Here is a 26,356-nt window from a genome sequence, read left to right on the forward strand (position 1 = left end):
CCTCTGCCTCCTTCCATCGTCCTTGATTCCGGTATGTTGATGCAAGATTGGCCATACTGGCAAGTGTAGCTGGGTGCTCCTCTCCCAGCACCTTTTTTCTTGCCTCCATCACCTCCAGGAATGGCTTTTCAGCGTCATTATACCTTCCATCACTGAGCAGACATTGTCCGAGCTTCATAAGCAGTGATAGTCTCTCTCTAACCCCATTGCCGAGATCAGACCCGACAAGATATTGTGCATGTGGTAGGTAAGCTCTCCACAAGTCTCTGTTTTTATGATCGTGACTTGGGAAGACACAGTCCAATCGTGCAATGGCCTTTGCTACCCACTCTGTATCGCAGTTTTCCATTCGCAGCCAATTCCTAGTGGCAAGATGCACTAGGCGATGGAGGTCTAGAGACTCATCTGCTGGCCGCCTTGTAATAAAAGAGTAACCACTTAGGGTTCCAATTGCATCGGTCATCCGTTTTTTTGACGGCGCCGGAGGCAAAAGCGACTGCGGAATTGCCTTTGGATTAAGACATGCCATAAATGAGAGATACTCAGCCGCCAGAGGATCGCGACACCTGATCTGATCAAACGAAATCAGCCATGTGGTCGCGACAGGATTCTTGACATGACGGTATCTTCCTTCATCTTCGAAGTTTTCACTCAGGACTTCAATAATATTTTGTTCTTTATCCCTTAGAAGCGACAAGTACTCTGACACTGTTATGCCGTTTTCATTCATGTATGCAGCTGCTTGCGCAATGGCAAGAGGGAGAAAGGTAAGTTGCTCAAGGAGGTCAAGGATGATATGCCGATCATTCAGGATTTGTTGATCGATCAGGAGTCTGCTAAGCATCTGGATTGCTGCATCCTCATCCATCTCGCGGATTCCCACCACATTTTGGTGAGCGAGCTTGACCGCGGCCTTTCGGTTCCGTGTCGTAAAAATTATGGATCCTTTGTTGCTTCTCGGTATGTAATTGATTAAAGTTGGCTCATTTGTGCCGTTCGTGTTCTCTACCCACATGTCAATATCGTCAGCATTGTCATATATTAGTAACCAATGGCCCGCACTTTCTCGACTTAAATAGTCTCGCACAATCTTCTTGATGTCTTCCTTTTGCTCCTTAGGCTGCAGTAAATGCAGCTTCCGTCCAATATCTAGATATGCTTGTTGAAAGTTCTCAACGGTCGTTGCAGGCACCCAGAAGACGGAGTAGTCTGGTCTTTGTTCTCTTGTTCGGTAAGCCAACTCAAGTGCGATTTGGGTTTTGCCTACTCCTCCGAGACCGTAGATTGCGACTTTCGGGCAGTTGCCTTCTATAAAAAGCCTTCTCTCAACTTCATCAAGTTGCCCGCGGTTTACAAACTGTCGGTTTCTTATAAAGGGAACAGAGAAGCAAGGATCTTGTTGCTGGGATGTGCCCTGTTCCTGCCCGCTCATATCATGTCCAGGTCCAGGCAGCCTCTTTCTAATCTCATGAATTATCTCACGGCGCGTGATCTCATGCTCATCTTCGATTCTTGTTACTGTTTCTCCGTGCAGATCTTTCATGAGAGTAAGTTGTGCTTCATGTGCCGGTTGAAAAACATCTCTTTGCCTGATAATGGCGTCAAGAAGCTTTCTTTGTTGCAGAGTCGAGTTCTTGGAGGCGATCCGAGTACTCTGTTCTAAACTCAGCAACTTGATCCCTGCATCGCACTTTGAGTCAGCAAAATTAAGCTACACGTATTGGTTACAGACAAGTATTACCGAATCTCAACCGCTATGTGCAGGTTCAGCTCCTCGCGGAACCTTGCCAGGCGTTTTTCTAATCCCTCAATATCATCCTTGCTCCAAACACTTCGTAGTGCCTTCTGTACACTCTTCCATTTCCCTGGCTCGCCCTTAACCTTGACTTTATCTACCGCTGCGAGCAGCTCGTCTGCGACGTCACCGCATGATGTGCAGAGTCTTTGAAGTTCTCTGCTACCGGTAGAAGTTGCAGCATCCTTAAGCTTAGTATTCAGTAGGACCAGGTGTTTTGTTGCAGTCTCAATATCAATGTTTTCCGGTAATACGCCTTTTCCAGAGTGGTAGAGGAAGACAGATTTAGATATTAACTTCCCTGTGAAATCAACAAACTGAACAATGTTTCCGACAAGGCCGACGACGCTAAGCGGATCCATTATGCAGAGTAATGTTGTAGAAGTAGAAGCAGTATCATCGGCCTCCAGAAGAATGAATATGCAAGCTTGTATTGACGTTAGAAGTGGCGATGGAGGATTCCCAAAAATGAATACAAGGCTGAATGTACCCCTCACTGGGCTGGGCTGATCATCAGCTTGCACAGCCTCAGCGCATCGAGTTGCTTGAGCGCGGCTTGTAGTCCATCCTAAACTCCTCGGCCACTCTATTTGCGTAACTAATAGTACATTTCACCATATCTTGCATACTTCCTCCTCAACAACATATGCAATGGTCCAATAACAGCCCAGCACCTACAGATGTAGCAGAAGGCTGTTTACAAGGGCAAAAAGGGACCAGAGGCGGATTTGAGGTGTAAAGCTGTGCAGCGGAAAGGCGGGGAACCAAAAGCTACGAGGCAAGATATCGGGGAGCCACAACAAGCCATAGGGGCAAGGTCGCCAGGTAAGGAATGAGGGTCAATGGTCAAATATCACAGGCGAGCGAAAAATGGGACAGCAAAAGAGGTGAGGAGTGAAGGATATTATCGCAACCCGAAGAGCCAGGTAGCTTTGCTAGCAGTATCGAGGAACCCTTTTTTTGGTGATCCAGCTCAACAAGAACCTGGAACCCGAAGACAGAGTGTTGGATTTTCTGCACCGACACTGGACCTTTTATACTCCGCGGTTTGCTACAAGTCCACCCTGAGACGATTTGTCCATCTTCAAAGAAGCATAGGTACCATTCCCACTTCTTCTACCTTTGAGGAAGAGTGCGACTGGCCTGATCTATCATTTATCCCAAATAGAGCCAAGTTGATGAAGGATCCATCACAGAACCCTTTCAGTGATCTCGACTTGAATGTATTGGTCTTTGCTGCTATCCTAAGTTGCTGATATGAGCCAACTTCGCAATTAGATTTCACTCTAAATATAAAATAGAATATAGAAAGATATAGAGAATTACTTAGAGAAACTAAACGCACTTTAGTTAATTTAAAAAATGTAAGTTTTGGTGTGTGGTCTCCTGTTTGTATAAAAGCCACAGAAATTTTCACTTAACCTAGATTGTACCTAAATATTGAAATTTGCCAGGTGTAGGCCTGGTCGGCAGTTATGGTCGGCCGCAGGTGCCGAAGAACCCCTATCTGTTGGGCACTAGTTGGGCCGCAATTCCTGTATATAGAACCGATCCCCAGGAAGTCAGCAATCAGCTACCCCTCTCATCCGCAATATATGTTTAATCGTACTGATCGCTGGTTTGCCGTGTGGCTGGCACCAGCGAGAATAATATAGGTGCGTGAATCACATGCATAGTTTGGGAGCAGTGCATCTTACAGGTAACCTGAGGCACCTATTCTACACTATATACAGAACACCTGCATAGCAGCTAATCAGTGTAAAGTTAGAAGTTCTGCAGTAGGCAAGTGGACAGATGTGATTCAGAATTAACCTCTATAGAGTAAAGGTGTAGTGACTGTGAAACCACTACTATTAGCTAGTGCCAGAAAGGAGGTCGGTTATAATGAAAGGACGCAAAAAGCGGCGTCAAATGTCGCCGAAAAAGGCGTCATTCCCTCCGACTTACAGACTATAGAGGTAGATAGGTACCTAGGTAGATAGGAACTGTGGTTTAGCTTATCTTGACGTCACAGATGGAATCTTGGCTGTCACTGTCGAGTCTCAGTGAGAAGCATCAAGCATCAAATTCAATTCCATTGACGGCATCTTACTATGGAGAAATTGAATGCAAGAATGGTACGGCATGGCTCTGTGCAAACGGTCCTTTCAACTGCCTCTTTTTTTTTTGGCTGGCCAGTCAGCATGACAAAGGAGAGAGAAAGCTCCTGACAAGATCCGATTCGAGCTAAATCTGCAACCAGCTAGCTATCATCTCAAACTCAAACGGTGCTGAAAAGATCTCCTGTCGTGTCGCACTTATGCCGGCACAAGCCTAGCCAAGGCCATTTTTTTGTCTTCGACTACCTGTCTAGCAGTTATTTGGCAGTGGATGATGCAGAAACTAGACTAGCCGGATCCTTGATTCTTGGGAGTGTGTCACAGTACCCTGGTGTTTGTTTGGGATAGCCTCCTGTTGATGCACTCTAGAGACCTCCTTACGGAGTACTCCTTTAACATTCAACCGTTCTGGGCTGTTCTATTTCTTTCTTTCTTCTTTTTCTTTCTTTCCTTTCTTTCAAACGCCACCTGTTTTGTTTCTCCAGTTTATTTCTCAATTCCTTTCTTTTTTTCTTTCACCTGCTGGTAAGGTTCTATCCTAGATATTTGGTGAGTGTCCGTAGTACTCGATGTATTTCTTGCTAAACTTGATCAGCTAACACGAGCAGATTTTTTTTTGTTACCGCCGCTGGTCGAGTCGGTCTTCAATTCTGAACATAATATTTTCGACTTAATAGCACTGCCTCGCCGTCGAGATAATACTCAAGTCTTAATTTTCTACACCATGCGACACTACAGCGTCTCGCTCTCGCTCTGTCTCCTCCTCCTCCTGCTCCAGGTCCTACCGGCTTTCGCAAAGAACCTCCTGAACAACATCGAGTTGTCATGGCACCACCGCCGCAGCCCAGACCACGTCCTTGAACGTGCCGCCTGGGTGGTCGTGGACAAGGAACGAGGACCTAAGCCAACAACACAGTCCGCGACCAGGAGGACTACCACCACCAAGCGCGTTGCATCATCATCTGCTGCCGTGCCTAGCTTTGACGCGCAGGCATTCAACCAGACAGCCACTCAAGCCTGCACGAACGCAGTCAGCAACTACTCCGCCGCCGTCAACCCCAGCGGCATCGTGGCCTGCTACAACATCGCCTTCTGGGACAATTCCACGGGGGTCTTCCAGATGGACGTGCGGTTCTATCAAAAGTCCGATCCGGTCGGTGACTTTGTGGGCGTGCAGCCCTCGGACTATACACTGTCGGTGTCGATCCCCGAAGCGAGTCTGTCCGCGCCGCAGATGATGTGGAGTAAGAATGGCTCTCTAGGGGGGAGTCAGCCTGCGAAGGGGCAGTTCCTTCAGGGGTTTCAGAATATTGGGCGAATGAGTGAGGCGTTGGAGTATTCCAAGCTCACGGAGTATGTCGACTGTTTTTATATTATAATATATTGTGCTGGTACTGACTGACTCGTTAGATCCGACCTCCGAATCCTAATGATCCCCGACATAACCATCGCAGCCATCAACCCAACCACAAACATGCTAGCCAACACATCCCTGTCATCCGACACAATCTCCTACGTAGCAGGCCAACTGGTCCAAACAGGCGGCACGCCAAACATCACCTTCCCACAGGCCACCGCTCTCTCAGCGGCAGTGGTGTCGTCGGCGACGAAATTCGTGCTTCCGGGGACACACATCATGGTCTTCCCGACGGGGCTGATCGTCACCTGTGTCTGGACGGGGGTGTTTGGGTTGGTCGTGGGATTGGGGACCGTCGGGAGGTATCAGTTTCGGCAGCATTATCGGAGGAGGGTGCAGCTTGCGCAGATGAGTAGTGCCAGCACGGGTGTGAAGGGGTTTTAAATCATACATATGTACTTTCTCTCTCTCTCTGTCTCTTCTTTAGTACAGTAGAAGTATTCTACTGTACAGTACAGTACAACAGTGACGCAGAATCACAATCAATCGATTTGATGAATCAGTCAGTCAACAGTCAGTCGATTCATCACCTAGTTAAAGGCATTTCTTAGATTCTTTTTTCTTTTGTACAGGAGAAGTATTCTATTCTATAGTACAGTACAGTATTCTCATATTCTTTTTTTCTTTTTTCTTTTTTTTCTTTCTCTTTTTTTTTTCTAAAAAAAATATGACAGAAATGATAAGCAAACAAGATGAAGACAGCAAGCAGTGTATGGATGCTCTCAAGATGCCGTATCAGGGATATTAAAAGAAAGCATGAGCAGGAGGAAAAGGAGGAAAGGAGGCGAAAGAGAGTAAGTAGAAGTAGAAGTAGAATATGAAGAGACTACCTAGGTAGGTACTACCTAGGCTGGCACCACTTAACTGCCTTTCTTCCTGTTTAGGTAGAAGTCAAAACAATCTCCCCAACCACGGGACTACTATCGGGGTTTTTCTTTCTTTTTGAACCGAAAAAAAAATTTACCGATCAACTGATGATCTGGAGAAGATGAATGAATGAATCAGTGCGTTACATCTAACATCTAGATTAAAATTCAATTCAATTCGCTAGGCCTCTAGCTATTTATTCATCCAAGTTACATTCTAGACTAGAATGATGCATGTCGTTCGACCGCTCTATCATTTTCTAAACAGAATTTCACTGTTCTATCATTTCTAGACAGGATTCAACTGTTCTATGAACAAACCAACCAGAAAACAAGAAAACATCGCAATCATAACATGATCATAAACACCATAAAAAGAAAAAGCAGCCATTAGGATAGGACCAGAAGAAGAAACGTAAGCAAGAAAAGAACATCTATCTATCTGTCTATCCTTCACAGATCGTCATCGGAAAAGACCTCCTCACCACGCTTCTTCTTCGCCATCCGCTCCTTGCGCTTCTTCCGCTGCTCAGCAGACGTGAGCTTCTTCTTCTTCTCTGCTTTCTCGATCTTGTTGCCCAGCGCGTCGAACTGCTCCTCGTCGTCGTCGTTCTTCTCCTGCAGACGCGGACCAGAGCCCTGGCCGGTAACCCAGTTGTGGCCCGAGGGAGTCATCTTGCCGTCCATGACGGTCCACACTTCCTCCGTCAGGTTCTCGGTGAACTCCCGCGAGTGGGTGATGATGACGACACCTCCCTCGAACTTCTTCAGGGCCTTGTTCAGCGCACCCAACGAGTCACGGTCCAGGTAGTTGGTCGGCTCGTCCAGGACAATCACGTGAGGACGCTGCCACGAGCAGGCGGCCAGCACGACCTTGACACGCTGACCACCCGACAGACCGCGCATGCGAGAGTGAGACACCAACTCAGCGTCCAGGCCAAAGTTGGCGCAGTGGGCCTCGATCTCACGACGGATCAGAGGACGGAACTGACCGCTGGCGAGAGCCTCCTTCTGATCAATCTCGGCCACCAGCTTGGCGTGAGAGGCAATCAGCTCGTTCCGAGGAATCCAGGCGTTGTCCTGGCTCGACATCGGAGTCCACTTCTCGTTCTTCTGGCCGACGTTCTCACCCAGAGCGAACGAGCACTCGTACTCGTACGAGTTCTTGAACTTGCGACGCGCGTGGATGCCGATGACACGACGCTGGGTGCCGTCGATCTTGAAGATCTTGTCCATCGCCTTCTCGTCCTCCTCGGTGATGATCTTGTTGGCGCGGTCCATAGTCTCGCGGTCCTCACCGGTCTGGAAACGCCACTGGATGTATTCCGACGGGGTCTTGTCCAGGTGGTTATCGATGTGGGCGAACGCGTGCTGCTTGATGTAGGCGATACGAATGTTCTCGTGGTGGTACACCTCACCCGAAGTGGGCACGAGCTCACCGGTGAGGACGTTCACCAGAGTCGACTTGCCGGCACCGTTGGGACCAATGACGGCAATACGGGAGCCCAGGGAGACTTGGAAGGTGACGTCCGTGAGCTGGGGCTTGGGCGTGCCGGGGTACTGGAAGGACATGTTGGTGACCCGGATGATGGCCTTGGCCTTGGTCTTGACACCCTCGAGGTAACCGGGTTCGGGGAACGTGAACTCGAGGTCCGAGGCACCGAGCTCGTAGTAGGACTTGGCCGCCGGCACCTTCTTGACGAACTCGCTCAGAGAACCACGGTAGCGCTTAAGCTTGAAGCGCTCGTAGTGGATCACGTGCTGGATGACCTTGTCCAAGAACTTGCTGTCGTGAGAGACAATGATGGACGTGCAAGGGGAGTTGATGAGGTAGTTCTCCAGCCACTCCACGTTCTTGACGTCCAGGTGGTTGGTCGGCTCGTCGAGCAGCAGAATGTCGGGGTTCTCGAACACCGCACGGGCGAGGGCGAGCTTCATCTTCCAACCACCAGACAGAGAGGTGATCGGGGCGTCGAACTGCTCCTTGAGGAAACCGAACTCTAGCAGCTTGGCTTCGATGGCGGCACGGTCGGTCTTGACACCGGCAGCCTCGAGCTTCTTCTCGGTCCAGCCAATGACCGTCTGCTCGGTGTCGGCCGCGTCGAGGTCGTGCTCCACGAACACGGTCTTGACTTCGCTCTTCTTGGGGAAGCCCTCGACCTGCTCGTTGTTGATGGCGCGCATGAGGGTGGTCTTTCCGGAACCGTTGGGGCCCAGAAGACCGTAGCGCTGGCCACGCTTGAGGCGCAGGTGAGTCTGGTTGAGCAGGATCTTGGCACCGTAGGCCAGGTTGAAGGTGCAGTTGCAGAGGTCCTCGCCCTCCTCCTCATCCGAGAGGATTTCGTCCTCGTCCTCAACACCGGGAGAGGCACGCTTGCGGAGGGTCTCGGCGACGGACTTGGCGTTGGCCTCGCCGACAATGGCGGCCAGGTAGGGAGTGGTGTTCTGGGTCCAGTTGGCGACCTCGGTGACCTTCTCGTCGACCAGCTGACCAGCAATGGCCGCGATGAACTCGATGGCGGGCTCAGCATTGGCCAGCTGGTCCTTGTACTTGGGCTCCAGGATCTCCTTGAGGATGGCGGAGACGGTGGAGATGTCACCCGCGTGAGACACCTCGGGAATCTTACCGTCCTTGACATCACCGACACGGATGAGGGTGTCAAGAGCCTGCTTCGTCTTGTTGCGAGCCTCGGGGTCGGCCAGAGTCTCGTAGTTCTTCTCCAGCGCGGGCATCAGCTTGGGCAAGAAAGGAGCGACAATCTGGGGGTCCTCGACGAGCTTGCACATGTTGTCGACGATGACGGCCGACTTCCGCTTGATGGCGGTGTCACGCTCGGCAAGACCACGGTCCAGCAGGGGCACCATGATGGCCAGGGTCGGCTGGTAGACGTCGCTGACGAAAGTGGTGGCACCAAGCAGGTGGACGGTCTCGGGGACGTTCTCAGGCTTGGCGATACACTTGATGAGCTCGGGAATGAACTGCTCAATATCCTTGTTGACGATCAGACCGCAGACCTTCTCCATGGTGCCGTAGGCGGCCTTCTTGACCTCGGGCTTGGTGTCCCACATGGACTCGGAGACGACGGGGATCAGGTCGGGAACGCGGAAGGAGAGCTGGGCGGGAGCGGTCTCGACGAGGGCCTCAACGCACTGCAGGGCGGTCAACTTCTCTGGCCACTTCTGGGCAGACAGGATGGAGTTGATGATGGCGGGCAGGGCGGCCTTGACGGCGTTCGGGTTGATGGACTTGGTGAGGGCGATCGCCGCCGCCTGGGCGGCGTTCTTGACGTTGGTCATCTTGTCGCTGACGGCGGCCAGAGTCGGGCCCAGCAGGGTCAGGAGGTGAGGCTCGACGCCAGGCGCGATCGAGGAGTGCTCCGCGATGGCGCGGATGGCATCCAGCGCACGCTCACGGGCGTTGGCATCCTTCTTGTTGGCGAGCTGCTTCTTGAGCGACTCGACAAGCTTCACAGGCACGGTCTGGTCCTCGATGGGGCCGTTCAGCAGAGCGGCGAGGTTGTTGGCGTGGGAGTTGGCCTCATCGGGGGTCTTGGAGATGGAGAGGTTCTTGATCAGGTCCTCGATGACAGCGACCGACTTGGCCGTCTCCTTGGCCGAGACAGCGGGGGCAGAGTCCACGGCAGCGGGCATGGTGAATGGTATGCGTAGATTTTTTTTTCGAAAGAAAGAGATGAATAAAAATTAGAGGAAGAAAGAGACGGAAAGACGCGAAAACCGGTCTATCAGGGTATCAGCGATTAAGAGTGGCGACGGCCCACGTATCTGCGTCGGACAACGCAAATGCGCTCTATGCGGCCGGCAGAGATCTATCTCAATGGCTGTCTATGGAAGAAGACAGAGAAAAGAAAGAAAAAACACCCAGCCTCCAGCAACCAGGGGAGGGACGACAGGAGGAGCGGAGAGAGTTGCAGAGGAGAAAGAGGGAGGGGAGAGCGAGATTTATTAATTACTGCTGTGTGGCCGCCCAGCCAAAAATTTTTTGCTCCGAATTTTTTGCTGCGGGTGCCGCACTAGTCCCGATTGGGCACAGCTGCACCGCGCTAAACCCGATGCGGAAGGGGCACCATCCGCGCGCCGCGATTGGCCGAGAATCCTGCGCGGCTGCTGGTTGGCTGGCGAGGCAACTGCTGGCCTTGCCTCGAATTTGATTGCAGTGAATAATAATAATGATGGATGCTGGATAATGCTCTTTGTTGTCCTGCACGGACAGCTGGTGAAGGACGGGCCAGAACGGCGTCGCGCGTACGTGGCGGAGTGGCTGCCCAACCAATCTGCCTTGATTTCGTCTGCATGTGCCAGCCAACCAATGTGACAGAGTACGTAGAGGCTAGGGCCCCGGCAGTCGACTCGGAACGCAACGATAACGATCATCGTCGCCGACGCAAGGCGACCCTGGATTGCATTTACCGTTTTCCGGTTTGACTTTACCCCTATCGCTGGCCGATCCTTGGCCACTGGCCGCATCGGCTGGGTCCAAAATCTATTTCTGTCGCCACCCCGGCCGGGGCTGGGGGCTCGGGGATCCCCGGCTCTGCCAGTGGCGCAGCCTGCGTATTGACGGTACTCCGTATTGCTGACCCGGTCGATTTTCTAGAACGCAGGCAGAGCCAGGGATCGTCTAGACCATCGCGTGTGAGGACCGCCAATCCCGAGCGTCGTGGTGGCTGGTGGGAACTTGTCGGCCGATGCAAGCATATACAGTACGCGCCGGATTCAGCAATCAGCTCCGGGGGTTACGGGCTGTCGGCCCCTGAACTAGCAACCCTGTAGGGGGGACGCCCTGCGAGGGCAGGATCAGTCTGACAGCTCTACAACCCATTGTTCTTCAATCCCGGGGTGGGTGAGATGTCGACACAGCTGTCTTTGTTGGCATTGCTGGACTCGCAATCACTCCCTGCTATCAGCCAACTCACTCTTTGTTGTCGTGATAGACTGTGGGGTACCCCGGGTGGGCGATGGATCGGCAGGAAGTGAGGGCCCGCCATAGGCCCATAATCTATTTTAGGACTACATTTTATTCACGGAGCACTATCAATACGGAGTACAAGCAGAAAATGGTGTAGTATAGGTTTCTGGAAGAATAGAAAAGATCGCAGCCCCTATAAACTTTCCTAGAACATACAATGTGACCGTTAGGAGGTCATAATAGAACACAAAGTACGCAACCAATGACGAATTGCCGCCATCAATGCAGTTGACGGCGTACTGTGGCATAGAGGAGGGAGCGCCCTCGCGCGCTAGACAGTTCGAAGAGTGCGCCGCAACCAAGCCCCTCACATTGACCGAGGTCGAACAGCATGACCGAGCACAGGAGGAGGATCTGGCACTCAGCAAGGCAATCGCATCAGTCCTAAATGACAAGAGACCGACAATCTGCTTCTTCTGCCTTGGGAACCCAGGTATGTCAAATTGGCGATCAAGGAGCGGACCACACCGGGTTCTCAGATCGGCATGGCGATCATCGGATGGAAGGCAAGAAGGTCAACTGCAAATTCCGAAATGTGACCCTAGAGCACAAGATGCATTTGCTGAATCACATTGAGTCTGTCCATGGGACAATTTTCCAAGTGTGGAGTTGGTTGCCCTCGGAATGCTAGCCCGTCTGAAAGCACAGTCTCTAGCGAAATGTAATACTTTTCGATTTACTTGGACGCTACTCAAGGTTGGGCGGAGATTAATGTTCATTTATCGTGTGGATTTTCTAGCTTGTCCTAGTTTAATTATGTTTTGTAGATAAACATGCAGGAAGACTAGATTTAGAGAGACAAAGGAGACAACATTCAAAGGGTCGTGCTGAACGATCTCTCCACGCCAAGAATAATCAGCTAAGACTGGCATCTCTTTCTGTTCTGTGTTCTCTTTGGATGAAGTATGACCAAGATTGGCTCTGTCATTTGTGTTTCGTTTGTATCTATAAGAGCAGTTTATCATGCTTGGTTCGATCAGCCGGAGCTCGTTGTCTTCCTTCGCCTTTGCCTTTTAAGACTACCATGGAGATACCTAACATCTTGATGTGCAGATGCCAAAGGAGGAACGGAAAAGCAATGTAGAGGAAGCTACAAGACCAGGAGACGTGCACCGGTATCGCTGGTATTTGACCTTAAAGCCCTAAAAGCTCCTTCAACCACATAGAAAGACAACCTTGCTTGAAAGTCAGTTAGTGAGATCTGACTGAAATAACTCCGGGATCTAGCCTTTTGGGGTATTCCTTGAACAGATAAAAGAAAGTAGCCGCCATGTCGAGAGTTCACCACCAAGCAAACGCCAGGCCACAATCGAAAATTCATCATCATACATGCAGTATATTGATACAACTCCACAGAACCGCACTCCCGAGCAATGACAGACCGGAAAAGCCGTCACTCAGTGCGCTCAGTCCTAGAAGATTTCAAAATTAGCACATTCAAAGAGCGGCAACGACTTGACTGAGATCCCACCTCGCCTGCCCCAGCCATGAATCTTAGCCTCGATGCGAGCTCCATCTCAAACCTCTCTTTGCCATATGGTTCAGCGCGCAGTGTTGCCATCATATCTGTCCCAGCGGGGAAATCCGTCTCAAAAACAGGCTCCCCTGCGCCCCGCATATTGGCAAGTATGCATTGTCGAAAGTGCCACCGCAGCACCTCATCTGATACATGATCGGGATTGTTCGGATTGCGGCAGATAGGGTCAAGGATTCTTCCGTCTATTCCCCAGCGGTTAGGCATGAACGTGATGACCTTGTAGCCATCCTTTATCATGTTAGTATGGCTGGGACAAGTTTGGGGTCCAAGATACTTACAACTGGGTTGATGGAGAATAGATACTGGTCAAAGCGAGTGTGCAAATTCTCCGACATAAGTAACCCATTTTGAACGGAGTTTATTTTGGAATTCCCCACAACATCATCCATCTTCGTAATCCAGCGCCCGTAGTTGTATTGGATCCACAGGTTCTCATGCTCCAGTGGGAACACATGTGCGGCTTGAAATCCAGCCCAGACGCCCCACGTGGCCCCGTCATTGACCTCCCCGGATATGACACATTTCCCGTCTCTCGCGCGGACCCCATCGCGGAATGCATCTTCTCGACCCGAGACAGCGTGACTGATCAATCGGGAAAACCACACTTCATCACTCACTCGAATAGTTCCTAGACGAATAAGCCGAAGCATTAGTGCTGATATCACACAGGGAAAGCGTACCCTCACTGTAGATATCATAATCCCCAGGCGCAACTGGGTTGCTTGATGGTGTAATAGTCCGACCAGACTCTCTGTGTCTGATAGTCCAATGATCTTCCACAATGAGAAGTACATTGCCGAGAATCCAGACCAGAGTTGCTTCGGTCAGAGAGCCCTTCTGGTAAAAGCCCCCAAGGTTGCTCCGGTGGACGCATCGTAAAAGTGAACATTGCGCCACGCGACGCGGTTTATGGGCATCGTAAGCGTTGTGTTGCGCTCCTTGGGTTCAGCATGAGAGGATGTAACGCCACTATCGACAAGAAAATAGAAGCAATCCACCGTGGAGAAGACAACAGGTAGATTCGTGTCTGCTGGTGGCGCAGATTCTTGATATGATCATGCCATAATCCTCCGGAGGGAAAAGATCTAGTCATGTGATGCAACTTTCTCCGTAGCCCTCCTTTTATTTACGTTCCGCAAGGCCAGGCCAATCACAGCGCATATCCCACGTGACCAACCCACGGGCGAGTCGGCTTTAACGCCCGGCTTTGCTCCAGTCTTCCTCTTCTAGTGAGCGATCATGTAGCCAGAATATGCAGATTCACAGCTTTCTATAGCTTTTATAGTCTTTTCCCCCATTGAGCTCTCAGCCCCTAGTGCTGAGAACAGTCTCTCGATGCCATAATACTGTAGTACCGCGTACAGCTCCAATGGATCCACAAGTCCAAATTTGGTGCACAAATTGCAAATGTTGCCGCTCTCCTGATGACTTTCAGACAACCAAACAAGAGAAATAGAAGAAGACTTCAGACCTGCTATCGGCATGAAAAGAAACGCGTCTTACCCACATTTGACAATTGAGATAGGTTCATAGGCAAGATTGGAGATTGGAATCAGCCCGTATGTTCTCTTATAACACGTTCCATAGATTGCTAAATTAATAACAGCAGAATCAGAGCAGACCTCTTGATATTAAATACATTTTCAATCTTGATCAACTGCCCGTTGATTTTGGCTCCAAGCTGGAGAAAAGCGCCAGGGCTCGCTGAATCGCGAACCGTTGAATCTATTGAGGTTATGGCTATGAGCATGCAGAGGGGAAGCTCCTACAAGCGCTACTCCTGGGAAGACGATTAATTGATATGAAGAAGGCTTGATTCTTGATTTTAATGAGACGTGGGAGATGGGCTGTATAAGCCGTATTTGTGGGAGCGGGGTCTTCGGCTCCCAATATGATATATCACATCAGGTTTTGATTACCGAATCAAGTTAGATTGGTATGCCATGATTTCCAACAGAATCAGGCTCTAAGACATTTAATAGATATTATCTGGAAAGCTGGGGACCTGCAACAATATACTATCGCTAGTTCTTACAATAAATATAGGTTAATATTTGTCCCTGAAATTTAGGCTAGTGACTTTATGTAAGGAGGGCTTTGTAACTACGGAGTATAACTGCATATATACCCTGTTACCCTATTATGCTAGTGCTAATTTCATAGCACGTTTCGCCCCCAGCTGGTAATGTGTACCATTCACTCTCGCCGACCCTTGCCGCTAACAAAGGCGGCAAGGCTTTGAGTGAAATTGGCTGGCTCAGTAACGCGTAAATAAAGATGATATAATAAAATGCAATTGCAGGCGTCAAATGGTGTATCCAGCATGGCACATAATTTGAAGAAACCCTGGTTGTAATATGAGGACTGGTACCTTCTGTATTTCGACTTGCGAGCAAGATGAGGATAAAAACGGCACAAAGTTGTACCGCTGGTCTCTCGTGGACTTGAATATAGGAGATGAACCTAGATAGACAACGTGGCTCTCAATGTCGGAGTCAACTCAGCGGCTCAGTCATGGTCACGTTACACATGGTCACGTTACACAGAAGTGGTAGGTCATAGCTCTTACAGAGTACCATCCCTAGGACAGGGACAAATCCTCAAAAAAAGAAAAAAAAAAGGAGCAGTACGGAGTAGATTTATCGTTTCCTAAGGAACCTAAAACTCTGAAACTACTCCCCATACCAGGTTTCTTCTCCTTCTTCCTCTTGCCGGTGTTGAGTATGCGTCCGTTTCTATATTTATCTTGGAAAAAATTTTTTTTTCATGCAGGTGTGAAAGTACTCTGTTGGATACCCTGAAAATTTTGGCAGCTACTCCGTATGCTATGTAGCAACTCTAGCTGACCGCCATTCTCCCCCTGTCTTTTTTTTAAAAAAAAATTAATTAATACTACGCAGTCGGCTGGCCACGCAGTCAGCCACCACTTAGACGACGAAAGAAAATTTTTTTTATTATTTTCCGTCTATCTACAGTACATGTATTCTTTTATTTAAATTTCGTCCACAGACCTATTCAATTGCGACTCACTGTTCCTGATCAATCTCTGCACATATGCGCCGATTGCTGGAAAAATGCGAAGAGTAGAAACGATCTGACGAGGATGAGACGAAGCAACAGCGAGTGAGTCAGGATGTAGACGGAATTATCTAACGCAATAAGACTGGCGGTGAGAGTGTGAATAGAACGTAGTGTGAGAAAAAGAAAAAATTCATATGTTGGTACTCCATATACTACTCTGTATATCAGTGGAAAGAAAATATAGGTACTTATACAGAGTATTACAACCTACAGATTTCTCGTCTTGAACCAAAAAAAAAAGGAGGAGACAAATATAATTATACAGGACCAACAGCAACTAAGATGCCAAAAAATTTTGTTTTTTTACGTAAGCTCTTTCTCGGGGAATCGAACCCCGGTCTCCCGCGAGCATCTTCATTTCTGACGATGACAAGCGGAAATCATAACCACTAGACCAAGAAAGATGCATTGTTGATAAACAATGGGTTGTGATGATATACGAAAATTGAAAAAAGAAATTTTTTTTGCTTTTTGTGGCGAGGGGGGGGTAGTGCGTGTCGATAAGAATCCCTCGGGTGGAGATTGCCAGATTGGCTGTACTAGGGGGCTATTTTGATTGGGGAATCTTATTGCCACGCTCGACCCCTCATTCAATCCAAAAAAATAAAGAGAATTCGCTATCGATAAAAAAAGTCCCAGTCTGCGGGGCAAGACATCTGCACCGCCTGCACCAATAGATTGATAATTTTTTTGATGGATGCATGTGATTATTATTGTCTGTCTGCATGATTGCTATCATTGACAGGACGGGATAGCATCAACATTCCTCTTGAACTCTTTTGAATTCCTTTTTTTTTTCGCTCATGGAATGACATTGAGGTTCTAGACACTCAGCGGGGTATTGAGATACCAGAAAAAAAAACAACAGGCGGGGCTCTATTATTGAGACGAACATTCTAATACAACGTCTTTCTAATCCTTACCTATCTTGATCTATCTCAAGCATGGCAGATCATCCAGCGACGTTAAACACGCTATACGAGGACGACTCGACAAGGACACAGTATGAGCCCGTCCATCTGACAGCATCGCAGTCGCTTTCTCTCCTCCAACTCCCGCTCGCGAAGGACGTTTTCGGCCACAGCAGCAGCAGCAACAGCAGCAGCAGCAGCAGCAGCGATGATGATCGACGCGTCGCAAATGGCGAAGTCTCCTACACAGACTTTGTCACCGAAAGAGCGCGCCATGCTGTCCAAAATCTGACGACTGGATTGACCGCTCCGCAAACACGCTCTCAACTCCTGCACATCGGCCTCGCCGCCCTGTTCAGCTTCCTCCAGTCCAACGTCACCGGCCCCCCGCTGGCTTTCAATTCTGCGGAGATCGTCCTCCCCCCGACGCTACGCAAAGATGCGGCGACGCTGAATGCCGTCCGCAAGACGATGATCCGCGGCTTGTCCGTCGACGGCGAGGCCGCGTACCAGCTCACGCCCAACGTGGAGCTTTTCTGCGTCGCCAAGGCGATCCTCGTCGATGCGGATGTGCTTGTCGACACCGGCAGCAGCAGTAGTGGTGACGGTCGTGGTGCGCCCCTCCTGGCGAGAACGGCGAGGATGCGAGTGAACTTCCTCCATCAGAAGATGCTCTCCGAAGTCACGGGCACATTGCAGAAGGCCGTCTACGACGACCTCGACGAGCTCGCCAAGTCGCTGCTTGGAGATGGCCGCACTTCTAAAGGCGAAGAGCGGGCGAGATTCCTGCTCGAACGCGCAACGATACACACCCACCACGGGTTCGACGCCAAAGCCAGAGCGGATCTGGAACAGGCTGCCGTCGAGACGGGCTTTGAGTATGCTCTGACGGGGAAACTCGGCAAGCGGACCAAGTTCCAGGAGCGCGACATCAGCCAGTTGGTCGTGCTGGCCAAAAGCGCCGATGGATCGGAGACAAACTCTTCTGCAAAGACAGAGGCACCGTCGAAGCCGAAAACGCTGGATCTGAATGACGACACGCTCCTTGAGTCGATTGCGTTCGCCAAGGAGGATGTCTCCCAGGAGAAATCGACGACTGTTCACGATGAATCCTCGCTGCCGGCTTCACTGGCCTCACTGGACCCCTCCAACCAGCCGAAACTCTCTCCCCTGGACTCTGCCATCCTCCTGGCAGTCGCCTCGGCCATCACAAACACCTCGCCTGAGCATGGCCTGACCCGGGAAGAGACCCTGCCCTACGCCACCCGCGTGATCGAGGGCGGCAGTCCGAACTGGCAGATCTACACGCAGGCCCTGCTGGTTCGGAGCCGGATTGAGGGATATCGCTCGCGAACCGTCGAGCGAAGCGTGCTCCAGATGCAGGCCCTTGTCGACCAAGTCATCGCCGACACCGCGTCTAGCGACAGTACCGTTGCGGGCAACAAAAACAACACTAGCACGGATGAAAGCCAACAGCCAACGACGTTCCTTCCAAGGCCACAGACATCTGAGTCGGCCTCCGCAGCCGAGCGACTGGAGTATATCTGGACGCTGAACTTCCAGACCAGATGGAGCCTGGAGGCGGAACTGGCGTCGCGATGGGTCAATCTGGGAGGATTGCGAACGGCCCTCGACATCTACGAGCGTCTGCAGATGTGGGCCGAAGTGGCCCTGTGCTACGCCGCCACGGATCGAGAAGACAAGGCCAAGTCGATTGTCCGCCGCCAGCTGTACGAACGGTCCAACCCGGACGATGGCGATGACGACAACGCGAAATACGACGGCCCCGAACTGTCACCCCTCCCCGCAGACGCTCCACGCCTGTTCTGCATCCTGGGCGACATCGACCAGGACGCATCCATGTACGAGCGAGCCTGGGAGGTGTCCAACCAGCGGTACGCGCGCGCCCAGCGCTCGCTGGCCCGTCTGTACATGAGCGCCAAACCGCCCGAGCTCGAGAAGGCCGAGGACGCCTATCGGAAGAGTCTGAAGATCAACCCCCTCAACCACGGCGCCTGGTTCGCCCTGGGGTGCGTTCAGCTGAATCTGGAGCGGTGGGACGATGCCGTCGAGTCGTTCACGCGCACCGTCCAACTCGAGGACAGCGATGCCGAGGCATGGAGCAATCTTGCTGCGGCCCTGCTGCGCGTTTCCTCGTCGCGGCCTACTGCGATTGCGTCGGAGGCGATTGTCGATGACGACAAACCAGCACAAGCTGACACCAATAATGATAACGATCAGGAAGAGAGTGAGAAGAAGCACGACCCCTACAAACCCAAGCGCGACGCCCTGACTGCTCTGCATCACGCCGCCCGCCTCAAGCACACCGACCACCGCATCTGGGACAACCTCCTCACGGTAGCAGCGTCGATTCCGCCGCCACAGACGCCGTACCGGGACATCATCCTCGCGCTGCGGCGAGTAATCGAGCTGCAAGGTCCCAAGAAAGGCGAGAAGAGCATCGACCTGTCCATCCTGACGATGCTGGTGGACCACATGGTGAAGAACTACGAGTACGAGGATCTCCTCATCTCTGTTGACAACAACGACAGTAACAACAACGACAACGACAACAACAACGCTGCGACATCATCCAGTGGAAAACAGCGCATCCTCCGCAGCGGAACCATCCCCGGCCAAATCCTCTCTCTGATGGACGAGCACGTCGTCCCGCTAATCACGCACTCCGCACCGCTATGGCTGCTCGTCGCGCGCGTGGAGCTCTTCCGGCAACGACCCAGCAAAGCCTTCGAGGCGCACGAAAAAGCGTGGCGCGCGGCCGTCGCGTCCTGCACGCAGGGCGCTTTCCAGATGGGCGATGAGAAGAAGTGGATGGAGGTAGTGCGGGCAACGGAGCGGCTTGTCCGGGAGGGATACGCCAAGATCGGCGGGATGGAGAAGGAGGGTCAGGATGATAAAGCAGCAGAGGGGGAGGAGAGAGAGCTGGTTGCGAAAGACTGGCGGTTTAAGGCCCGGAGTGCCGTGCGCGGTATTCTCGGTAAGGGGAAGGAGTTCTGGGAGGATAGCGAGGGGTGGCGGAGGTTGAAGGAGTTGGCGGCGGAGGTTAGTGGGGGGGCGTAGAAATAAAATAAAAGAAATAGAAAGGCATACATACAGTTGATGATGATGCTTGCTTGTTTTACTTTGTTGGGTATGTATGTACAGTACATACAGAAGTCTCTGTACAGAGGGTGTACATACATGTACAGGAATAGAAGAGAGAGTTACATGTATCAACTGCATCATTATTGCCACGATGGGCCAGTTTCATTCATTTCATTCATTTCATTTGATTTCTCAGGAAGTAAGTATCGTGAGTGCTGTCATTCGCGACATCGCATTTCATTCATTAATCAAGTCTCGTAAGGACTCAGGAGTTTCACTACCTTAGCAATGATATCGATATGGATGGATATCGAATTTTCCTTTCTTCTCTCTCTTTCTCTTTTGTTTTATAATCACCTCTCCTCCACCTTCCGCTTCAACATCCCACAGAAACTCTCAAACAGAACAGAGTCAGTCCCCTTCAACCACCGCACCACGACCGTAGGACCTTCTTCTACTGCCCTGTCCTGCTTCAGCTGGATTTTGAATCCCAGCGCGGCCTTCTTCTCGTCTACTTCGACTTCCATTTTCTGCGCTGCTGCTGCGGCCGCCGTCGGGTCGGCTTGGGCTTGCTCTTTCTGTCTCTTTCTGCGTGCCTGGCGCGACCATACGTTCTCCATCGCGAAGCCGATGCCTGACGCTGCCAGGCCGGGACGCCAATCCCACTGCAGCAGCGGGAGGGAGCGCATCTCTGCGTCGATCTTCTGCCCGACGGCATCGATGCGCTTCTTCGAGGCCTGGAAGGTGAATTCGGGCGGAAATGGGAGCAAGTGTTTCGGGAATCCGGTTATCCCACGGGCTACACTCTGCCGATCTTGTCAGGTACGAACTGCCTTTACAAAACATTGTAGATACTTACAGTTATCGGTCGCAGGTCTCTCCACGACCAAGCCACAGCCCATCTCCTCGTCTTGGTCCCCTGGACAAACTCTGTCACGGCGTAGTTGCGGCATCCGAGGTCGATCAGGTTCTCCACGATGATGGACACGCTGCTCAGCTTGCCGAACATGGTCGTGTACCATTTTACCTTGTCACGGAGCTGGAGGCTTTCCTCGATCATCTGCGACACAAAGGCGATTTCTCCTCCCGGTGTGACCATTTCCACTTCTGCTCCTGTGCAGGCCTGCTAGTTGTAAGCCTCTTATATAGACGATAGGTATTTCGCAGAAGTACTTACGGAAAATGGTGGTCTTTCTTTTGCCTGTGCAGATGCAACCATCTCATCCTTAGACTCGTAAAATGGGGGATTGCACATGGTAAAGTCGAGGCCTGTTTCAGTTAGCGATATACATTGTATATCCTGGAAGACAACTGGAGTAATATCGAATTCACCCTCCCCATCCCTAACAGCAAAAAAATAAATAGATAATAAATAAATAAAAACCATCAGATCAACTGAATAAAAGTAAAAAATAAAAAAAAAAGTAGATCAGAAGAAATAGAGGCAAAAAATAAAAACGTACAACAGCTGGGATTCGCTGGTGGTCACCCACCCAACTACTAACCAGCCGGCGTGTGGCTTAAGTACGGCTGAGCGGACGGGAAGCCCTGTTTTCCACACCCTATGGTCGTACGTGCTAGACGGATGCAAGAAAACAGTTTATGAGGTGAAGAGGGTATTTCTCACCTTTCCAAACCAAGCTGCGTCAGTGGGATCAAAGGACCGCTCTGCTCCGTCTTGACGATATTGATCCGCGATTCCAGCCCGTTTTGCGACACGTTCCGGCGGGCCCATTCAAGGTTCTTCTCGTCGATCTCTGCGGTCGATTAGTCTCTCTCTCTTTTTTTCTTTTTTTTTTTGCTCCGTAGTCCTAGGCAGTCTAGGCAAGGATAACTCACCCGTAGCGATGAATTTCCATCGCGGACGCTGAGCGCAGCCAAGGAGCGGGTAAATGCTACAGCACCCGGTTCCTCTACACAAGTTAGCGAGCGAGTCGAGCATGCCAGAAGACGAAAATCGTACATGTCGAGGCCCACGACTTCTCGATCTGGATCGTAGTCATCGCGATAGTCATCTCCAGTGGTGTCTATTAGATCTTGCAGCCACAAAATGTAATTCAGTCTGTTGACAGTCAGAAAAGAAGCCGGTACATAGACTTCAGGCATCATACCTGTTAGGAACCTATCAAATTGTCAATCATATTCTTTGTAACATTATATCCTTTGTAAACTTTGGGATAAACAGCACATACCGGAGGACATAGCCTGTCGTCAGGGAGATCGACCTTGAGGTTGAAGTCGCGCGCCAGCAAACTTTTCGTTAGCTGTCTGTAGATGGATATCAGCCCATACATCCATCATCTGCCAAGTCCACGCAGTCAGGAAAATACCGAACAGAATCCGGATTGCTAAAGTCGAGCTGGTTGTTCGGTTTCAAACTGTCAAAGTCAACATCAGCAGAATTCAAGCAGCTGGGATGTACTCACTGCTTCGCAAATTCAGGTGACTGCAGGGCCAACGCTTTGAAGTCAACTTCATCCTTGTAAATATTCCGAGCGGACTTCATTGTCACCCGTCACTAGAGCATAGCGTTGACGATCAGCACAACGTTGGAAAGAAAAAATCCACATCCAATCAGAAATGCTTGAAATTGTTTTCAGGATCATTCGGTATGACCCGAATGCGCGTACCTCCATTCGAGCGTGGTGGAGATGGCAGCGTTGAACTGGCGATGATCCGCCTGTCAGATGTCTGGCCGATGAAAGGATCCAACTTGCAGTTGCATGGCGATAGGGCTGGCTGCCAAGACGGGCTAAGATTGACTCTAGCGATGATGTCATGCCCCCCTCCAGGCGCATGCAGAACGATCAGGATGGATGTCAGTCTGCGCAGCCTGATTTTTGGGCCGATGCTGGTCCAGACTTGCGTTGCTGGTTACACGGATTCAGATCCCCATGACTGTTCGTTTTCGTCTTAGCATGAGTTGATCAGTTACTCTGCTCAGTCTGCTGCAGGCCCATGTTCCTGGATTCGTCGTGTCAAATTGCCTTTCTAGGTACCTTGCAAGGTGACGGCCATCATCCCATGCTTATTCGGTTAGCAGTCACATGCCTGAAGGTGTATGCATGCAGCTCTTTTTGGATGTACCTAGGATCTTAGGGAACACCTAGCTACGTAAAAACATCAAAGATCTGCAAGAAGCTCTGCTAGGTGAGTCGATCATATCAGCTAGGCTTATTTATATCCTTGATACTTGTGCTGGTTGTTTAAGAACCAAATATAGAGAAGAAAACGGGTGTAAAAAGGACCTTATACTACTGGCATGATATCTTCTGATGACATTTGCTGTCAGATGAAAGATCTTAACGGCATTGTTCTTCGAGATATGAGACCTAACAGCAATCCCAACCAAACTATTACCCATTTAGGAATTCTGATCAAATTACCACTTTTACCTCATATTCATTACTTATCCTATAAATTAAAATATTGAGAAAGAGAGACTGCGTTGTCCGCCTGGTTTAGCAGAAGAAAATTGGAATTGACAAAAGACTGCTAGCAGAATCTAACAAGATAATTCACGATTCGTAGAAAGGATAATTACCTGAACAATGATAACTGTGGCAAAGATGAGGATGCTCCGCGGATGACATTTAAAAGTCAACTTCACTTTCCTATTTTCTATTCGAGTCATATAGCGCCTTCATTGACAGGTTTTTAATTTAAGGCAATAACACAAGAGGCTATACAATATAATATAAATAGCTATAACCAATGGGCGGCACAGAACTGTCATATTTGAGGCAGCAAAAAAGAAAGAAAGAAAGAAAGAAAGAAAACCGGTCTTATACAGAGTACTAATTCCTCTATTCGGTTGCGCATCGGGATGAGCCCAGGGCGGCGCTGCTCACCTCCCAAAACAAAAAGAGCAGTCATCAGGACGTCCGCAAATATTGCTCAGCAGGTATGTACTCCGTACCTAGCATGCCTGATGTAGGTAAGAAGGTACATACGGGAGTCAGCCTGAATTGAACGTCAGTTCCATACAGTAGTCAAGCTAGCTAGCTCGAGTAGGTTAGGTACCTTATACACTTGCTGCAAGAGTCGGCCGGCATTCGGGGCAATCTTCCTCCGCTAGTTAGTAAACAAAGGATGTGCGATAAAAACATGAAGATCATCGAAAAAAAAAACAGCCATGGTGGCAAAGATAGATCAAACAAAACCGTTGAGGATGATATGACGACCGAAGTACCGCCGAGACAAAAAAAATAAAAATATAGGGACGAAATAGACGTTTATGATACGATGAGCAAGCCCGGTACATACCTACCTATACATAGTAGTACTGCCCGCCGCTTTTGGCCCCCGCTGAACAAACACTTCTACAGAGTACTCACCTTCTCCACAGGTCATCTATCAGCCTTCCAGCCCACTCACTATTCTAGCTTACCTACCTACCTACCTAGGCAGGTAATGGTTCATCATGCATCTATCACCACTCGAAATACCAGGGATCGCCGCAAGCGTGCTGCAACACCTCGACTCGAGGAGCTTGGTTGCCGCTGCGCAGGTCAACAGCCTATGGGCAGAGGAGGCTACAAATGTATGTCCATACATACAACATTACATACATACGTCGCAACTTCTTTCCTAATCACATACTGAACCGGAACCGTCTGGGTTATGAACTTATGATTATGGTAGTATATCTGGCGAGGCGCATACCGCGATTCCTTCGAGTCTCTTTCATCACCGCTGAGGAGATTAGCGGATTCTGAGAAGGAACGGCGAGATTGGTAAGATAAGCTGACCTCCAAAAAAAGCATACTAACTCTTCCTGATTGCTTTATCAGGTACTCTAAAAAGATCCGTTATTTGAGCCTCGAGAGGAGTGATGATGATAGTAATGATAATATTCCAATCGTTCAACTACTGAAGCAGAAAAGGTTCCACTTCCCTAATGTGAAGTCCCTGATCGTCGACATCGGCAGCGAAAATATGAAAGAGGAGGACATGGCCCAATTCTTGCAGCCGAATCTTGCCTGTCTAGAGCTCTTTGGCGGATATTATACTCGATGGTTTCTGGAGCAGATCCGGGTGAGTCAAAAAAAAAAGAACTTCGTTTTTTTAATAAAATGTCGATTTAATAAAATGTCGAGACTGACTGACGGTTGAATTGCAGAAAAATGCGCCTTCACTCCGCGCGCTTCTCCTCGACAATCGCCTCGTCGATGACGACCCGTCAACGACCCTCTTAACAGAAGACGATTTCCTGAATTTCCTCAAGGCGATGCAGTCGATCAAACACCTGGAACTGATAATAGGGTGGGATCCACTGCTAACAGAAAAAGTGATGACCTATCTCATGTTCCGGCCCGGACTCGAGAAACTTGGTACAGGACATGGAGTCCGTTGGCGTTATAGTACCGTGCGGAGAGCGCTGAGCGAAAACCCCGACCTTGTCCCTTTCCCGCATCTGCGCTCTCTCCAAGTTACTGCTGAGGATAAAGCGTTGCGTCTGATCCTGGGATTGCCCCTGCTGAAGAACACCCTGCAGAGGATAGATATCGCGGTCGTCGACTGCCAGTCATCGCCAGTAGACACACCGCGTTTCGCGTCGTCGTGCACGCGCTTGGAAGAAGTAATCTTTTCGTGGGAGCATGGCGACCTTTCCGGAACATCGCTCGTAGAACTCGCGGCCCACTGCCCGATGCTCCGCAGAGTGCAGTTTGAATCCGAGAACGGGTCCATCGTCGATCTCTCGGACGAAAAGATCGAAAAGCTCGCGTCAAAACTGGGCCATCTGGAGGTTCTCTCGCTTCCAGCTATCGGTGGTACCATAACTTCCAGATCATTAGCCTCGCTCGCCCGTCACTGTCCTCGTCTGAAGGATCTGACGATGCCTGCCGATGTGGAGATTCTCCAGCTGCTGGACGAGGAGCCCGAGCAGGAGGTGCATTTCCCGTCGCTGCAGAGGCTTGACCTCGAGAACATCTTCACGGTCCTCCATCCCGTGGAATCGAAAGAAGACCTTGCGGTCTTCCAAGAGAGGATCATTCGCCTGCTTGACGAGCGGTTCCCGTCCTTGATGGATTTCGCCTTCAACCCTACGCCTCCGCATGGCCATGGCTCGGACCCGTTGATTGCCACGGTCAGGGAACATTTGGCGCAGAGATCGTTGCCCTTTTCTATGCCGTTCATGGTTGGTAAGGAGCTGACGGCGAGACTGATAGAAAGTGAGCCTGGAAGCAGGTACAATCCTTTGTCTTGAGCCTGTGTAGACAACCCTAAAAGAAAAAAAAACGAAATATGACGATGAATGAGACGAGTAATTTCAGGTCCAGTGCCTAATCAGTCTATTTAACCCATTTTTGAGAATAGCCCTCTGCCCTTGGAAAGAAAAACAAACCCGCCATTTGCTACCTGAAAGAAACAATCCCGAGATCAAAAGCATAAACAATCAAAGAAAACCACTTAACCAAATCATCCTGCCTCATTAACCCCTTTGCTCCCCATTCTAGCAAGACACCCTGATTAAATCGCATATGGCTGTGAAAAGAAAATGGTCGAACACATTTTACCGTCGTGGCGCCCCTGTTTTAAAAATAGCATGCAGAT

General features: G+C 50.1%; 7 protein-coding genes across 7 annotated transcripts; 3 read left to right on the forward strand and 4 right to left on the reverse strand.

Moving 5' to 3' along the window:
- Positions 1-2,157, reverse strand: T310_2242 (kinesin light chain 1; the record flags this gene model as incomplete). Its single annotated transcript, XM_013474860.1, has 2 exons — positions 1-1,711; positions 1,753-2,157. Coding segments are annotated over 2 exons (2,116 nt in total), but the record flags the coding sequence as incomplete, so codon positions are not given.
- A 2,461-nt stretch (positions 2,158-4,618) lies between these two features.
- On the forward strand, positions 4,619-6,160 carry T310_2243 (uncharacterized protein; the record flags this gene model as incomplete). Its single annotated transcript, XM_013474861.1, has 5 exons — positions 4,619-5,247; positions 5,305-5,590; positions 5,770-5,824; positions 5,996-6,105; positions 6,146-6,160. The coding sequence occupies 5 exons, from the start codon at positions 4,619-4,621 to the stop codon at positions 6,158-6,160; spliced, it is 1,095 nt and encodes a 364-aa protein (XP_013330315.1).
- A 470-nt stretch (positions 6,161-6,630) lies between these two features.
- T310_2244 (Translation elongation factor eEF-3) lies at positions 6,631-9,828 on the reverse strand (the record flags this gene model as incomplete). Its single annotated transcript, XM_013474862.1, has 1 exon — positions 6,631-9,828. The coding sequence occupies one exon, from the start codon at positions 9,826-9,828 to the stop codon at positions 6,631-6,633; it is 3,198 nt and encodes a 1,065-aa protein (XP_013330316.1).
- Positions 9,829-12,557: 2,729 nt separating this feature from the next.
- Positions 12,558-13,495, reverse strand: T310_2245 (uncharacterized protein; the record flags this gene model as incomplete). Its single annotated transcript, XM_013474863.1, has 2 exons — positions 12,558-12,929; positions 12,980-13,495. The coding sequence occupies 2 exons, from the start codon at positions 13,493-13,495 to the stop codon at positions 12,558-12,560; spliced, it is 888 nt and encodes a 295-aa protein (XP_013330317.1).
- A 3,231-nt stretch (positions 13,496-16,726) lies between these two features.
- Positions 16,727-19,774, forward strand: T310_2246 (Tetratricopeptide repeat domain protein; the record flags this gene model as incomplete). Its single annotated transcript, XM_013474864.1, has 1 exon — positions 16,727-19,774. The coding sequence occupies one exon, from the start codon at positions 16,727-16,729 to the stop codon at positions 19,772-19,774; it is 3,048 nt and encodes a 1,015-aa protein (XP_013330318.1).
- A 377-nt stretch (positions 19,775-20,151) lies between these two features.
- T310_2247 (DUF890 domain protein) lies at positions 20,152-22,304 on the reverse strand (the record flags this gene model as incomplete). Its single annotated transcript, XM_013474865.1, has 10 exons — positions 20,152-20,604; positions 20,658-20,921; positions 20,976-21,141; positions 21,262-21,360; positions 21,426-21,553; positions 21,638-21,860; positions 21,910-21,920; positions 21,991-22,066; positions 22,129-22,176; positions 22,225-22,304. The coding sequence occupies 10 exons, from the start codon at positions 22,302-22,304 to the stop codon at positions 20,152-20,154; spliced, it is 1,548 nt and encodes a 515-aa protein (XP_013330319.1).
- Positions 22,305-24,221: 1,917 nt separating this feature from the next.
- Positions 24,222-26,009, forward strand: T310_2248 (uncharacterized protein; the record flags this gene model as incomplete). The annotated part of the gene is made up of 4 exons (XM_013474866.1): positions 24,222-24,341; positions 24,443-24,534; positions 24,592-24,835; positions 24,921-26,009. The coding sequence occupies 4 exons, from the start codon at positions 24,222-24,224 to the stop codon at positions 26,007-26,009; spliced, it is 1,545 nt and encodes a 514-aa protein (XP_013330320.1).
- Between the last annotated feature and the right edge of the window lie 347 nt (positions 26,010-26,356).

Source organism: Rasamsonia emersonii (genome assembly GCF_000968595.1).
Source record: "Rasamsonia emersonii CBS 393.64 chromosome Unknown ctg1118621760018, whole genome shotgun sequence".
Taxonomy (NCBI): Eukaryota; Fungi; Ascomycota; class Eurotiomycetes; order Eurotiales; family Trichocomaceae; genus Rasamsonia; species Rasamsonia emersonii.